This window comes from Alosa alosa, chromosome 9, assembly GCF_017589495.1.
Source record: "Alosa alosa isolate M-15738 ecotype Scorff River chromosome 9, AALO_Geno_1.1, whole genome shotgun sequence".
NCBI classification, from domain to species: domain Eukaryota; kingdom Metazoa; phylum Chordata; class Actinopteri; order Clupeiformes; family Clupeidae; genus Alosa; species Alosa alosa.
The window spans coordinates 27,581,374-27,596,373 of record NC_063197.1 but is presented as its reverse complement, the minus strand read 5'-3'; the positions used below and the strand labels follow the sequence as shown (position 1 = coordinate 27,596,373).

General features: G+C 44.4%; 2 protein-coding genes across 3 annotated transcripts in view; one reads left to right on the top strand and one right to left on the bottom strand.

The window, feature by feature from the left end:
* kifap3a (kinesin-associated protein 3a) overlaps positions 1-5,042 on the bottom strand; it is a 24,868-nt gene extending 19,826 nt beyond the window's left edge. Inside the window, exons 1-6 of the mRNA XM_048251868.1 lie at positions 4,839-5,042; positions 4,214-4,345; positions 3,658-3,809; positions 3,166-3,224; positions 2,540-2,681; positions 255-354 (exon numbers count right to left, since the gene is read on the bottom strand). Coding sequence (XP_048107825.1) covers positions 255-354; positions 2,540-2,681; positions 3,166-3,224; positions 3,658-3,809; positions 4,214-4,345; positions 4,839-4,870 — 617 coding nt within the window. The 5' untranslated portion in view covers positions 4,871-5,042. The remainder of the gene's footprint in view (positions 1-254; positions 355-2,539; positions 2,682-3,165; positions 3,225-3,657; positions 3,810-4,213; positions 4,346-4,838) is intronic.
* A 1,507-nt stretch (positions 5,043-6,549) lies between these two features.
* ntmt2 (N-terminal Xaa-Pro-Lys N-methyltransferase) overlaps positions 6,550-15,000 on the top strand; it is a 15,201-nt gene continuing 6,750 nt past the window's right edge. Inside the window, exon 1 of one of the 2 annotated variants that reach the window (XM_048251520.1) lies at positions 6,550-6,916. In XM_048251520.1, the coding sequence (XP_048107477.1) occupies positions 6,742-6,916 (175 nt within the window). In that variant the 5' untranslated portion in view covers positions 6,550-6,741. Of the gene's footprint in view, positions 6,917-11,427; positions 12,267-15,000 lie in introns of those variants that run through there. The other variant, XM_048251521.1, reaches the window with a different exon arrangement.

The window sequence follows — 15,000 nt, the reverse complement described above, 5'->3', positions numbered from 1 at the left end:
CTCCAGTAAATGTGCCGCTGACGTAAATAACCTCTGATTGGGTGTCCATCACTAGTCTGGCCGAGGAGAGTCAGGCTGCACTCAGGCCTCATAGCGCAATGTCAAAATAAAAGCTTCACCTATCAGCCATGTCAAAATATAAGCCTTTATGGCTGCCAAATCCTTTCACATGGGGAGCTCCATTCCTAGTAAGAGCAAGACAAACAGAGCAGTGGAGTAACGGGGGGGGAGGGGTGTAGAAAAGATAGCAATACCTAGAAAAACAGAAGAAAACATAGATGATGGTGGTTGCCAGGTCAACGCTTTGCTTCCAGTCCTCCCTGAGCACTCTAGCGAGAGCTCCCAGGGCCGTCTCTGTTACACACACACACACATAGACAGACAGACACACACACACACACACACAGACACACAGACACACACACAGACACACACACACACACAGACAGACAGACAGACAGACAGACACACACACACAGAGGACACACACAGAGAGGAGAGAAACAAAAGATAGGGTCAGAAACAACCAAATTACAGCTGTACAGAAAAAGCAGAAGGCCAGAAAACAATCACCTCTTCCTTGGGGTGAGGAGCAATCCTCAGACACACACCCACATTACTGCTCCCATGGTGCAATGCGACTGGTACCCTCACCTGATATGCATATCAACCTGCTTACAGTTGCTACAGTTAAAAAGACTGCCATTTGATGAATCAGATTTCATCATGGGTGTGATCTGAATTTATTCAACCACTGTTTGCTCCATATGCAACTCCATGGCAGAAACTAGATGATGAAACAGTGGAACAGTCTCTGATAATCTGAAGAAAGGTAAGGCAATAGGGTACAGGCAACAGGCAGTGAGGAGAAAAGATTCCGGTTTCCATGGCGATAGAGGTCAGGCAGTGTGTTCAAGCACTGAGAGAGGTCAGACAATGGACGCTGCTACTGAACGACAGAATCTGGCTTATATTACGGAGAGGGGGTGGGGCAGCGGAGGAACGGAGACGTGTGAGGGGGTGAGAGGAGAAGGGTGCGCTGGGGGGGATAGGGGTTGGAGGGGAGAGGGGGGTTCAGGGCACGCATGGCATGAGAAAACAGTCACTTTCTCCCAGACAGGAAGCGTGCGTCCGGTCCCCCCAATGGACAAGGGGCACAGGGATCGCACGGTTCACGTGGACGTTTGATGCCCATGCTGGTTGGAGTGAAGCCTTGACTGATGGCGTCTGACAGCTCAGCTCCAGCAGTAATGCACCTTGACAGATGTACATGTGCAGGTGTGTGTGTGTGTGTACACTCTAGTTCTGTGACGAAGGTGCACAATACACACACACACACACACACACACACACACACACACACACACACACACACACACACACACACACACACACACACACACACTCAATCCACCAGTATGACAACCAGTCCTTTAACTCCCCATCAGAGTAAGGGGAATGGTCTTGGACAGACCTGCGATGACCTCACACACTGAGGATTTGAGAGAGCAAATTTAAGTGGCCTCTTATGAAGGGCCGACAATGATGGCATGACGGCAACACACAGACGAGCACAGAGAGGAGCCAATCACAAGCCTTTTAAGAGGCTCCCAGCTGCAGGCCCAACGGCATGTGCGAGCCCGTGCCTAACACTCCACTCCACAGTTGGTGCTCCCCAGAGCTGATGTCATAATAAGTGGACACAGCAGAGATAATGAAATCCGAGGCCCGGGCCAAAGTGTCCATCAGGAAACCATGTTCTGTCAGATGAGGTCATCGCTTAAGACTCCCTCTAACTGCGCGGGATGAGGCGCAGTGTGTGTCAGTTTTTTTGACGGCTTCCTCATTATCAAGGACCCTGGCAATCAAAACCCTGGCTCAACGGTTTACTCTGTAGAGCTGTCAGTAATAATATTGTCCCCGAGGTGCAGCAACAGGGGGAGTAGAGGGGTTTGGCAAGACTTGCCATCACATAAAAAGGCCAGATGACATGAAGGACTCTAAACAATTAGGACAAAGCTAGCAATGGGACATATCAGTGATGCGACCAGCAATTTATTTCTTTAAATACCATATATGAATAAAGTTTGTGTTCATGACGTAACCATTATCCATACTTACTAACCAAAAATCTGTCAGATTCATTATTATTTCAGTGGGCACTTTATGTGTAACATATGCCTTCTCTGATCCACAACTGGTAATGTCTCATGCCAACCAGTGCGATGTCAAAACGTATGACTAGCAATGTATGTCACAACAACAAGATGTTGTACATAACAAAGACAAACAATATTAATTGAATTTGAAATTAAAATTATTATATAAACATAATAAAAAAATAAATCATATATATATATATATTTTAATTTGCTATAAAACACAAACATAGCCAGACACACACCAGCAAACATGCAATGCAAGACCACAGTCAGCACACACATGTGCGCCGCACATGTGCACACACACACACACACACACACACACACACACACACACACACACACACACACACAGACTCATACTGTACATGACTCACCGTTCTGCAGCAGCTCCTCAAGGTTGTCAGGGTTACGGGCAAGGTGCAGGATGAGAGTGGCCCCGCGGATCTTCTCTGGAATGTCTTCATACAGCAGCTCCACATAGTCATCTATGCTGTTAATGTTGGCCTCCTCATCCAGCTAACAGAGAGAGAGAGAGAGAGAGAGGGGGGTAGGAGAGAGAGAGGATGGAGAGAGAGAGAGAGAGGGGGTAGAGAGAGAGAGGGTGAGGAGAGAGGGATAGAGAGAGGGAGAGAGGGGGGAGAGAGAGAGGGAGGGTGAGAGAGGGATGGAGAGAGAGGGAGGGAGAGGGGGGGAGAGAGAGAGAGGGAGAGAGAGGGAGGAGAGAGGGAGAGAGAGGGGAGAGAGGGGGGAGAGGAGAGAGAGAGAGAGAGAGAGGAGAGAGGGGGAGAGAGGGAGGGAGAGAGAGGGAGAGAGGGAGAAAGAGAGGGAAAGAGAGAGGGAGAGATAGGGACAGATGGAAAGAGAGAGGGAGAGAGGAGAGAGAGAGAGAGAGAGAGAGAGATTAACAGAAAAAACGACAGAGACCAGCAGTAATCTAACATTCAGCAAATTGTTTATAAGGACCAATTGATAAAAGACAATGGTTATATTGTGTGGTTACCTCCATGCCTTCGAAAGGGGCCAGGTCCCTTGGCTTGATGGGTGTTTTTTCCCGCTTGTCTGGAGGTAAACAAAGACAGGAAAGCGTCACTGCCAGAAACAGTGCTAACAATCAGCGCCATTTTCTTTCTCTTCATTGTAACTGTGAAAACTATGAATATCACTTCCACTTTGAATGGCCTATATATAGTGTTACACGTCACATGGACCCTTCATCATTCACATTGATTTTCACTTTAATGTATGAATAAGTAGACACATTCATATTTTGTACAGTTAGTAAGTGGGGTCTGCCAAATTGCATCATCCACTATCCTATCCATTTGTTTGTATTTTACTGTGTCTTCACATCATAAATCAAGGCGCTATGTGCTTTCTAAAGTCATATAATGCATGGTTTGTCTCACTGAACAAATAAATATATGGCATGCTTATAACTAAATCTTGCTCATTAGAGCTCTTGATAATTCTGCAGTTTGTGGACTACACCCACCAAGACTTCCGGTCTTCTTGCGAGTCTGGAGGTACTTCAGCAGGTGCTCCACCTCATTAACCCTGGATGGATGGATGAGTCTGCACTCCTCCACCACTTTCCTGGCCAGAGATGCCGTGTCCGTGTTGGCATTCAGGCTTTTGAGGCGGATACTGCATGGGCCAAAACGGCATGTTACACAAAGGAGGAGGAGGAGGAGCACGCAAAGAGCAACCAGTGTACAGATGGCAACACAACTCAGACAAATTAAGAGCATACCACACATTTTACTGTGTAGGCTAACTTTGATAGTGTGATGAGGTATTAAAACAAATTAAGAAATAAAACAAAAGTGTACATTTATCACACAATGACGCAAATCCACTCTTAAAACTCCAAAATCCTAACGCAATACAAAATAGATCATAACACAATACAACATATTCAGCTGGCTCAATACAGTTACAGTATTAGAGCTATGATGGCGTTATAGGAAAAGACATACATTGCTAAACATTGTCATTTCATAAACAATGAAGACTGAAGCTGTCAGCCTACACTGCGTATTTTGTCTTACATTTTTTGACACTCCTTGCGATCCCCAAGCACTGGGTCCCCCATCTCTCCCAAAATTGTGGCTTCCACCTCATATTGGACGACGAGGGCTTTCTCTGTAGGGTGGACATCCAAGCTACCGCCCTTCACTTTTCTGTTAACGTTAGATAATTTGCGGGTCATTGACAATGCCATTGTATGCGACTGTGTAAAACAATGTAAAAATTGAGATAGACTAAAGAAACAGCCGCCAACACAAGATGACGGACAGCTAAGTGATATGGATAGATATGGGTGTGTGTGTACTGTAAGCTCCTGTAACGTTAACTGTAGCCTAGATAACGTTAGTATGCCAGTTAGCTGTGGCTAACGTTGTCCGAATACATTCAAACGAGACTTATTTCAAGACTTTGATGTCATGTCGGACCATTTTGGGATATCTAGCATTAAACATTTGTCTTACTTTCATATATCGTTTTATTGAATTTGACTTTTGCCACTAGGCACACTGACCCACATTCTGTGTTTGAATAGGAGGCTAAGCTGACGTTAGCTCACGTAGCAATGGACATTGCATTGCTTGCAATGGCATTACATCCATCAACGTTAGCACTATGCTAACTGACTGTACAGGCAGACTACGTTACCTTTTCAAATATCTCGCGTCGTCCGCTTGCATTCTGCTTTTTACATTAAAAACAAAAGTTTCCAACTGGTTATTAAGATTCCTTTACACTAATCCAGAGATGCTAATTCCACGAAGCTATCATATTTTAATTCAGCAAGCTGGATGTTGATGTTTCTGTTGCCAAGGGCTGGGACCAGACTTCCCAGCATGCATCTGCACAGTAAAATCCCTCTCGCATCGCCATCTGGAGAAAATGAGAGAAAATACACTCAATCAAAACAGAACTTGTTCTGAAAAGGGGGAAATCATCCAAATGCTTTTCACTATTTCACAGACATACACACAGTCCATATTGATGGATGTTGACGTCCCACTTGAGTGTGACATTTGGATGGGGTAAGAGGTTTGGTGGCATTAGGCTGTGACAGAGTGTATGAGGTGGGTTTGACTACAACTTCTACCATTATGACTTAAAATATTCACATTCAAAACTAAGATTTAATGTATTGAGTGGACTCGTAAGCTCTCCATTCGCCTTAGTCAGTGAGATGTTAATGATCCTGAATGCGCGACCCTGATGGTCAGGGCAAACTGTATGGGATCTGTCATAGGCTATCATATTCTGCATTCTGGTGCTGATCTGTTTGGTTCTAATTTAGGAGAACCCAGACAAACCTGTTTGTAAATTTGATATAATGTTCGACTGGGTTCACCCGGGTTAGGTTGGTTCAGGAAAGATAATGAGTGCATCTCTTAACAAAATGAAATGACTGATTACAAATGATAAATCGAGGCTACACTTCCTCCACCAGTAACTTCTTATAGCATATTATTCGTCTTTCAGGTTGTTTTGACCCAGTTATCCAACCAGCTGGGTGGTCTGAGTCCTGATTCAGCATAGTGAATAAGACAGGCAAGGGAACTGCGGTGGGTAAGTAATACAAATCAGCACTTGTCCGCTTGTGGCAGCAGCTTGCATCACCAGATAAATCTCTCTGAATCTGAATCTGAATCAGATCTTTCTGTCTGCCCAATAACACTGGACCTACACTATATCAGCTCATTCAGACAAGACATGATCCAATGAAATTTTGTTTCATCTACAATATACAATATACACATATACAATATAAAACCAAATCCTCATGATATACACCCCTGGCAAGGTGTATTTCAATATGATGATAAGGTTTAAAATAAGAGGCACTATAAGAGGATGGTATGACGTATTGTCCAGAACACTGTATCACATAGTGTACAAGTCATGTCCAACTCTGATGTCATTTCATCCAGGCAGCCCTCCTGGGCCATGAGGAAACAGCTATGAGGCGCCTTTGAGAGCCATCCTTGTGGCTGAAAATAACTAAGTTGCCCCCCTCAAGCCTGGCTATGTGTTTGACCTAAACCTTAAGTTGTAGTTGGTGGCACAATGTGTAATTTAGAAGGGCCTTTGAATCACAGTTGCAGACAGAGGCAGATGGGGTTATGTATACAAACATGAGCCAGCGTGGCTAAGAATAGTAGCCATATTAATAGGCTGTCAGGGGCTTGACTGGAACGTATGGCCTGCTGGTGCGGATCGAAAACCAAGAGGTCAATTTGCTGGGTCTTGTCGGACAGATTCAAGGGCTGAAACAGATAGGCCCTGCTACTGCCCCCTTTCCCCTCCCACCTCTCTCTCTCTCTCTCTCTTCGCCCAGTCTCAATCTGGAAGACAAGCGGGTGATCTGTAAAGCCATCGTGGTTTTCAGCTGTTTCCTTACAGGAGGAACTCTGTGCTGATCACTTGCAGCCTCACAGGCAGAAGCTTAACACCAGTATTGCTGCAGCGACACTTACGGTGTCACATGGTCCTCCCTACACATACACACACACACTCACACTTGATCGACGGTCAGTGACTGAGCGAGCAGCGAGCGAACATGTCGGACGGAGCAAGCATTATGGAGTACAGCGGAACTCACCAGGCCTTCCGCAACAGCTGGGCCAGCACCGATCACGAGATGTGCCGCCACAGTATGTCCTTTCACTTGCACACTACGCTGCGCAAGGAGTTCTTCGCCAGCTACCTGCACCTGCTGGAGCAGACTCGTATTGGTAAGCACTGAAGATCCCGAGACCGGTCCCAGCCCTCTTCACCTAACCTGTGCATGAGGGGTAGAAAAACGGCAGAAACTGGTTTTGAATTAAAGGGGTAATGGGAGATTTAAACTAGGTTTTGTAGTGTGTGCAGTGTATAGCATGATCTTAGGCTTGTGCTGGTCAAGCTCCTCTTCCTCTTCCTTGTGCTCTTCGTCTTCTTGACTTCATGACACCCAGTGTAATGTGTATTAAGAGGCCTAATTTGGAGACACTGAGTTCCCTTTAATCTGTTATATTGTCATTCATTATCCCTGAGCCTATGTGCAAATCTCATACAATTTCAGTACATCTAAAATGTACTCTTTCCTTGAAAAATACCAAACATGACAGGCTCCTGTTTCATAATGTCACCCATTGATTCACTTAAATCATATTTTGGGTGTTCAGACACCAACAATGGCAAGTCTCTACTGCCTCTTGGTGCCTCTGTGTTTCTATGCAGTGTCTGTGTGCTGCATTTTTGTCAGACTGAGTGTGTAATGTAGGACACACTTTACACCTCACAGTCTCGTTAAATAATGTAACTTGTTCATGGACAGGACAGGAGTGGGACGTACCCCCACCCTATTTTTGGTGACCTGCAGTGCTGTTTGTGTGTGTGTTCATTGGTGTTTCTGTGTATTTTAAGGTGTAAAAGCAGTGTAGTGTTTTCCAAAATATGTTTGTAAGGATGTATTGAATGAATCCCATCAGAGATTCTTTGAACCTGCGTTAAAGTTCTTACTAACACCCATGTTTATTGATGTTTCAAGATGCATTTGGAGAAGATAAAGCTTTTTCCCTTCAGTGTTGTATGATCAACTTTTTTAGGAGATGGAAATGATATTATAGTCATGAAGTCAAAGGTGTAGTACTTGAGTTCAATCCAGTACACCTTTGAGAAATTCAAGGAAGGAAAGTTAATTCAGCTACAGCCCTGTAGCTGTCCATACAGTGTGTGCGTGCTTGAAGAAACTTTCTGATGTCCTGGTTCTACAAGGGAAATAAAAATAGGCACAGATCTAAAAATCCAGCTACAAGAGAAGGAATGGGTGTAATTTGACTGGCTGTTGAGCTCAAAGTTCACTGACAGGATCATGGACTCTACCTTTAAAGTCCCTGTAAAAATGAAAATAAATGTCTTTAATTTGAAACACCGCAGACAAAGGTGGCATTAATGAAAATCTGGATGAATAAAAACACATAGTATATTAAGTATATTAAATTAGGTCTCAAAATCTTGAAAAAAATATCCAGCATTCTTTACTCTCAAATGCTGTGGGAAGGTCAGCTGACAAGTCTGAAGCCACGTCCAATGAAGCAACGGTGCTGCCCTTCTCAACTATCCTACAACATAGTTTCAGCCAGTCTCTCTAAACCAGCTGATTCTAAATAGCACAGCTCTTCAGCCAGATAGATGAGCCAATTAGTAAAAATACCTGTGTTAAGTGTTCAAAATATGCATCAAGTGCTAATCTACTGCAGATAGCAGATTTTTCACAATGCACATAGTTTACTATCTTTTACAAGGTGTTTCCAATCATATCTCCAATTTTGGGTGACATGAGGATCTTCAAAATTCTGCCATCCAAGATATAGGATATGAAGGCATAGGAACACTCCAGACAGGCAAACACTCTCTGTTGTAGCCTAAAGCGCTCCTCACATAGGCCCCAACATGAGTGTGGCACACTCGGCTTTCAACGTTTTATTATTTTCAACACAACCCTGGCGCCTATGTAATGATCTTAAGTCCTAAGGTATGTGTCAATCTAAAAAAAACCTCGAGACATGAGACACACATCTCAAGATCATTCATCTCTGCCTTTCACACTGTTTTGACTGTTTTGTAAAAATGTAGCTAAAGCATATGAAATTATTTGGTCTACATGGGTGCTTATCTAAAATGTGATAATTATATTCTCCATTCTGATGTGCAAAACCCTCCATGTGGTGCAGCGGGATAGTAGCAACTGAGCCTCTCCTCAGTTTAAGTTCAATGAGATTTCAGCTGCTATTTCTGCACAGGTTGCTTTGATCTTATAAAACAGCGGGGCTGCTGCTTATGCTCCTAGCAGTGATATGATTTACTCGCAGGTGAATCCTTTTTATTAGGAGCTTCCTCTAATGGACTATGACATGCAGCAGCTTTGAAAAAACGTCCTGCACATGTTGCAAACTCCAGCCTTTTTGCCTTCCTTATACCCTCTGTAGCTCATTCAGGAGCAGGTGTACTAACATGTACAGAAGCAGATGTCATAAACTAGCCTGCATAATGCATAAGCAGGAGATAACGATATGACAGCAGTCCTATAATAATGGTAGTAACTTTATTAGCTGTGTAATGCCAGAGAACACCAGTCGTGAAATGCTAGTTGACTAGTTTTGTTTACTCATGGCAATGGTTGATAGATAGAGACATGGGCGGATTATGAACTTTCGGGCCCCTGGGCCCAGATGTATTAAGGGCCCCCCACTAATTGTTGTTTATGTGGGAGGGGGGGTTTGGGGGTCCTCCCCCAGACATTTTTTTAATTTGTTTGATGTGATTTCCTGTATTCTGGTGCATTTTGGGGATGGCCAATACTAAATTCAATCAGATTCATAGCCTACATCCTGATTTGTTGATATTGAGGCAATGATTCCATGCAAAGGCTTGGGCTTCAGGGCCCCCTGACCCCTTGGGCCCCTGGGCCTAGGCCCGGTAGGCCCGTGCAGTAATCCATCCCTGGGTAGAGAAAACTCATGCTTTTAGCCTGCTTCTCTCTGAATGGTAGAATGTCACGCCCACTCCGAAAAAAACAGGATAGAACAAATATTCTGATTTATGTTCTGAACCGATTTTTGTTTGGTTGGAATGCTCCGAACGATTCAAATGTTGGTTCATGAGCGGGAACGAAAAAAAAGTGGAAAAGGCTCTCTGTGAAGACCCTTTCAACAATAAAAACAAAAACAATGCTTGAACGTTCTATTTGGGCCCCAATCTACTTCCTCTGCATTAAGATAACATATGGAATGTTAAAACGGAAGTCTTGTGGGGCCAACTATGATGCTGAGAATGGAACTCTCTTGAAAGGGTCCATTAGTATATAAGTATACTTTACTACTTTACATATACTCTTTTGATCCCGTGAGGGAAATTTGGTCTCTGCATTTATCCTAATCCGTGAATTAGTGAAACACACTCGGCACACAGTGAACACACAGGTGAAGCCCACACTAATCCTGGCGCAGTGTCTGGGACTCCTTTGGGAAATGTTTCCAATCGTAGCGTTGTTACAGGCGTACACTTTGCGTTAACTTTGAAATCATTGGTCCAGCCTAACCAGTTGCGTAGATCAGGGATGCCTAATGTTACTTCCTACTTTGCCACTAACCTTTGCAAACAATAAGGAAACGTAATGGCACTTATTGGCACAGGCACTAAAGAAGGAATGTATATACAGTAAGTAAGTATAAGTATATATACTCTTTTGATCCTGTGAGAGAAATTTGGTCTCTGCATTTATCCCAATCCGTGAATAAGTGAAACACACTCAGCACACAGTGAACACACAGTGATGTGAAGCACACACTAATCCTGTCTGAGGGAAACATTGAGAGTAGACTGTTATTTCAGTGAAAGAGAATGAGCTGATATTCAGGCAGACAGGGTCAGGTAATAGCCTAGTAATAGCCTGCCTTTTCTAGGAAGAATTTCATCAGAACGTATGCCGAAGAACATGGCACGGCTTGTACGAACAGACACATATCTAAAGCTGCATTCTGTCTACCACAGGAGTGCAGGAAAAACAAGTAGCACTTTTCTGACTAGTGCATACACATTCATGGGAGGGTTGTGGGAAAAGTTGAAATTTTGGACATAGATAATTATGGGAGGACATGCATGTGGGGAGCCGCAGGGAACAGCAATGTCTGTTTTGCAATGGAAATTTGCCACCTTTTAAAAAGCAGGAATAATCCATATTGCTGCACATGTTGCAAAGTCCTCTTTTCACCTCTTGCCTTCTGCAGCACCTTCAGTGCCTTATGAGAGCAGAGCTGACTTTCCATCTTCACAGCTGGGACTCCATCATTTAACTCTCCATCACAGCTGGGACTCCATCATTTAAATCTGCAATTCTGACTGCTCAGCATCGGCCTCCAGTTTGCAAGAGTTGCCTTTGAGGCAGCTGGAGTCAAATGTGCCAGGCCTTACCCTTGCTAATGATTGTGGTTGTGCAGTTGCTCCCGCTACACATTTTGTCTGTTTCAGAGCTTCCTTGGCTTGCCTACAGGCAACTCAACATCGGTAGTCATGGGGTCTTGCTATTTTCTTTTTCTTTTTTTAAAGTATATATTTTTGGGCTTTTATGCCTTTAATGTGACAGGATAGTGGAGGGTGACAGGAAGTGAGTGGAAGAGAAAGTTGGGGTGGGATCCGGAAAGGACCACAGGGCGGGAATCGAACCTGGTTCGCCGGTGTGCGGTGCAGGTGCCCCAGCCAGTTGTGCCACAGCTGGGGCCTGGGTCTTGCTATTTTCTGAGCTAATGTGCTACTCACCTGATCGTGTTAAGTGTCCTTGTCATAATGTGTCCCTGAAGACAATGCTAATCTCCTCACATGTGGCCAGGCCTTTGACTTAAGACATGTGTATCGCAGTGTGGGTGTGCCAGTATGTGGTGTTGAAGAGACACTCCTTTGAGCCATAAATATGGACGTGCACACACAAACATTAGCGGTTGTGGCTAAGTATAGTGATTGCTTTAACAGCCTTTCAGCAACTTGCCAGCACTGGTATTATCTGTTGGTCGCATGTTGGCATGTACGAGTCAAAAGCAAAAAGGTCTTGGAGTGCCAGCTATGTGGAGCCAGATTCAGAAGGCATCTTTTTGAAACAGATAGGCCCTTCTCCCCGCCCCTACACCTCTTTGCTCTCTCCCTCTCTCTCCTGCTCCCTAAGAGGAGTAAGTGATCCGTGAAGCCATAGCAGTGAGTGAGGGGACCCTGGTGCCGATCACATACAGCCCAGCCGGCCAAGTCTTCAGAAGCACTCGGCAACAACTCAGTTGCAGTATCCCTGCAAAGGCTCTGGGCGCTGCAAGACATACTTGCTCCAAGACCTCCTCACCCTCAGTGCACCAGTACTTTGCAACCGGTGGGTCTAGCGACACGCAAACATGCCGAGCGTCTTGGACTTCAGCGGGACGCCCCAGCAGTCCCATGAAGAATGGGTCAAGGCAATGAGCGAATCACGCCGCTCCAGCATGTCCTTCCACTTCCACAACACACTGCGCAAGGAGTTCTTTTCCAGCTACCAGTACCTGAAGGATCAGCTGCCTCTGGGTAAGCTCAGGAGATCACTATGAGTCTCCTCTAAAACCTTTACTCAAAACAAGTTAAGCACGATGAACAGATTGAAAATGGCTTCAAAGTCTGACTTGTAAGACTATGGCTGTATACCCCAGAGTATTTTTCTGACTCTTGAGCTAGTTGTGAGAATTGTGTTACGTTATATTTTAACAACCAAACGTGTCAGGACAGTTCAACGTGGTTCCTCAGTATGCATATGTGTAAATGGCAGATGACTTTGATAATTTAACCTATGCCCTTATAGAACATACTCCACAGCACCTGCCATAAATCAGCAGGCTTGCCAATCTGTCAATCATGACTGCAGATCACATCCTCAAGTGTACTATGTAGTTTGTGCGTTTTGGTTTGAGCATGTTGGCTACACATCTATACTTCATGATCAATAATGAGGGAACTAAGGGGACACTTGTTAGCCCTCATGGGGGTTGGGCTATTCCCCTGACACCGTAAAAAGGAAAAATCCTGCACATTGTACTTTGCACAGAAAGCATTTTAGCTTTCTGTGCAAAGTACAATGTGCAGGATTTTTTCCTTTTTTGTCATTGTGATGAAGTCAATGTATTTTTGGTGTTTTTGTGGAGAAAATCCAGGGAGATATGTGAGGAACAAGACACTGCTAATATCCTGCTACATAAATTGCTTCAGCGATGATGTTGCTTGTCAAAATCCAACATGATTAGTAGGAGTCAGTATTTTGGACTCAGATACCTTGTAAACAGGACTCATAAATATATGTGGATATAATAAAAGATGGCAACCAAATATCTTGATTATGTGTCCGTTTGTACAGCTGTTAAAATGCTACTGCTCTTTCCCACATTAGTATTTGCATTTGGATTAGCAAAATACATGTTATTACATACATACAAGGATATTTGGCTTAATAAAGACCAGAGCATAGAGGCCTATGGAGACTTGACAACGTGAGAAGGTTGACCTCTTTGCAGTCTCAATTTAGATTTTTGCCCTTCTGACCTAGATCCTACAAAACCAAATGGACGACAGTCTTGTTGGCTAAAATATTTTTTTAAATACAGGATCTTAACATCAGACACAGATCGAAACAGCAACATATATAGATAAGTAAAACAGCAAAGAATTGTACTGTAGGTAGCAAAATCAGTACTGTTAAAATCAATACAGTACTGTTAAAACAACACATTCCGTCAACTGGATACATTTAAAAGAAGAAATAACCAGCTCATTGGACTTTAATATCATGAGGGAATATCATGTTGTTTGTTGTGCAAATAATTGACCAACCCACCAACCAACCAATCAACATCTCAAATCCGCTTCTTAAGTCTTACAGCCTGAAGACAACAGCTACTGTAAGCCTTGAGAGAAAGGATGGCCAGCCAACTGGCTGTAGATGTCGGTCATCAGTGAAGCATATCACGCTCATCTCCTTGATCAAATCTTATCCCCAGGCCAGCTGTTATTTTTAGCCCTCCTCAGAACGTCTCTCCGCAAAGTCACATGACCAACCTTGTGGACCGTGAGTGTGTGTGACTTTGTGTATCAGATGTACAGCCTCTCTGCCAACCCCTGCGTACCCGCCACTTCTAGAAGGTATCTGCAGCAAATCCACTGACAACTCCTCCAACATGCCCGACTGTGTTTGTCTTAGAGCACGTGTGGTTTGCTGCCATTGTCACGTTTACTCTCCCCATTGGCTGTGAACAGAGCATCATGTCGCTGGTGTTAAAGTCTACACAGCTCATTGGAAAATGTCCAGTTGCTAGGAGACTGTGTTTGGAGTTCGGTGTTGAAGTTGCAGTGGTCGTTATGTTAATCTGGTGACAGGCTGGCTCTGGCAGGCAAAAGGCCTATCACCTCCCTCACAACATCAAACTGCTGACAGCCAGCGAGGGGTGATGCTTGTCTGTTTCAAGGAGTTGAGATGGTTTCAGGGCCTCGCGCTCTTCCTATGGGAATGCTCATGGGAAATTAGTGTCCACTGTGACCAGGAGCTCTACATAGTGTGTTGACCTGTCAGTGTGGTCCTTGGAAGTGGAAGGTGAAACAAGAGAGAGGGAGACTTACTGTCTAATTAGTGACATGTTACCAGTGTCATTCAGCTGACTGGACAGAGTGGAGACATGAGTGAAGGGCACACACACACATACACACACACACACACACACACTCTTGCACACATACACACACACACACACACACAACACACATACACACACACACACTTGCACTCACACACACACACTTGCACACACACACACATATACACACTTGCACACACACACACACACACACACACACACACACACACACACACACACCTCGCTGATGTATTTCTCTGATTTGGCAGGTTATCTACACATACTGTACGGTTATTTAATTATCTGATCCATCCAGACGGCCAGGTGTAATCCAGTGCTCCAATGGACTATATGCCACCTGTGTGTGGATGTGTGTCTATGTGTGTGTGTGTGTGTGTGTGTGTGTGTGTGTGTGTGTGTGTGTGTGTGCCTTTATACTAAGCAACAGGCCTACACTTGTACATTTTAACAGAGCTCCCTATTTTCACGGGGCAGCTGTGGCCTACTGGTTAGCGCTTAGGACTTATAACCGGAGGGTTGCCGGTTCGAACCCCGACCAGTAGGCACAGCTGAAGTACCCTTGATCAAGGCACCTAACCCCTCACTGCTCCCCGAGCGCCGCTGTTGTAGCAGGCAGCTCACTG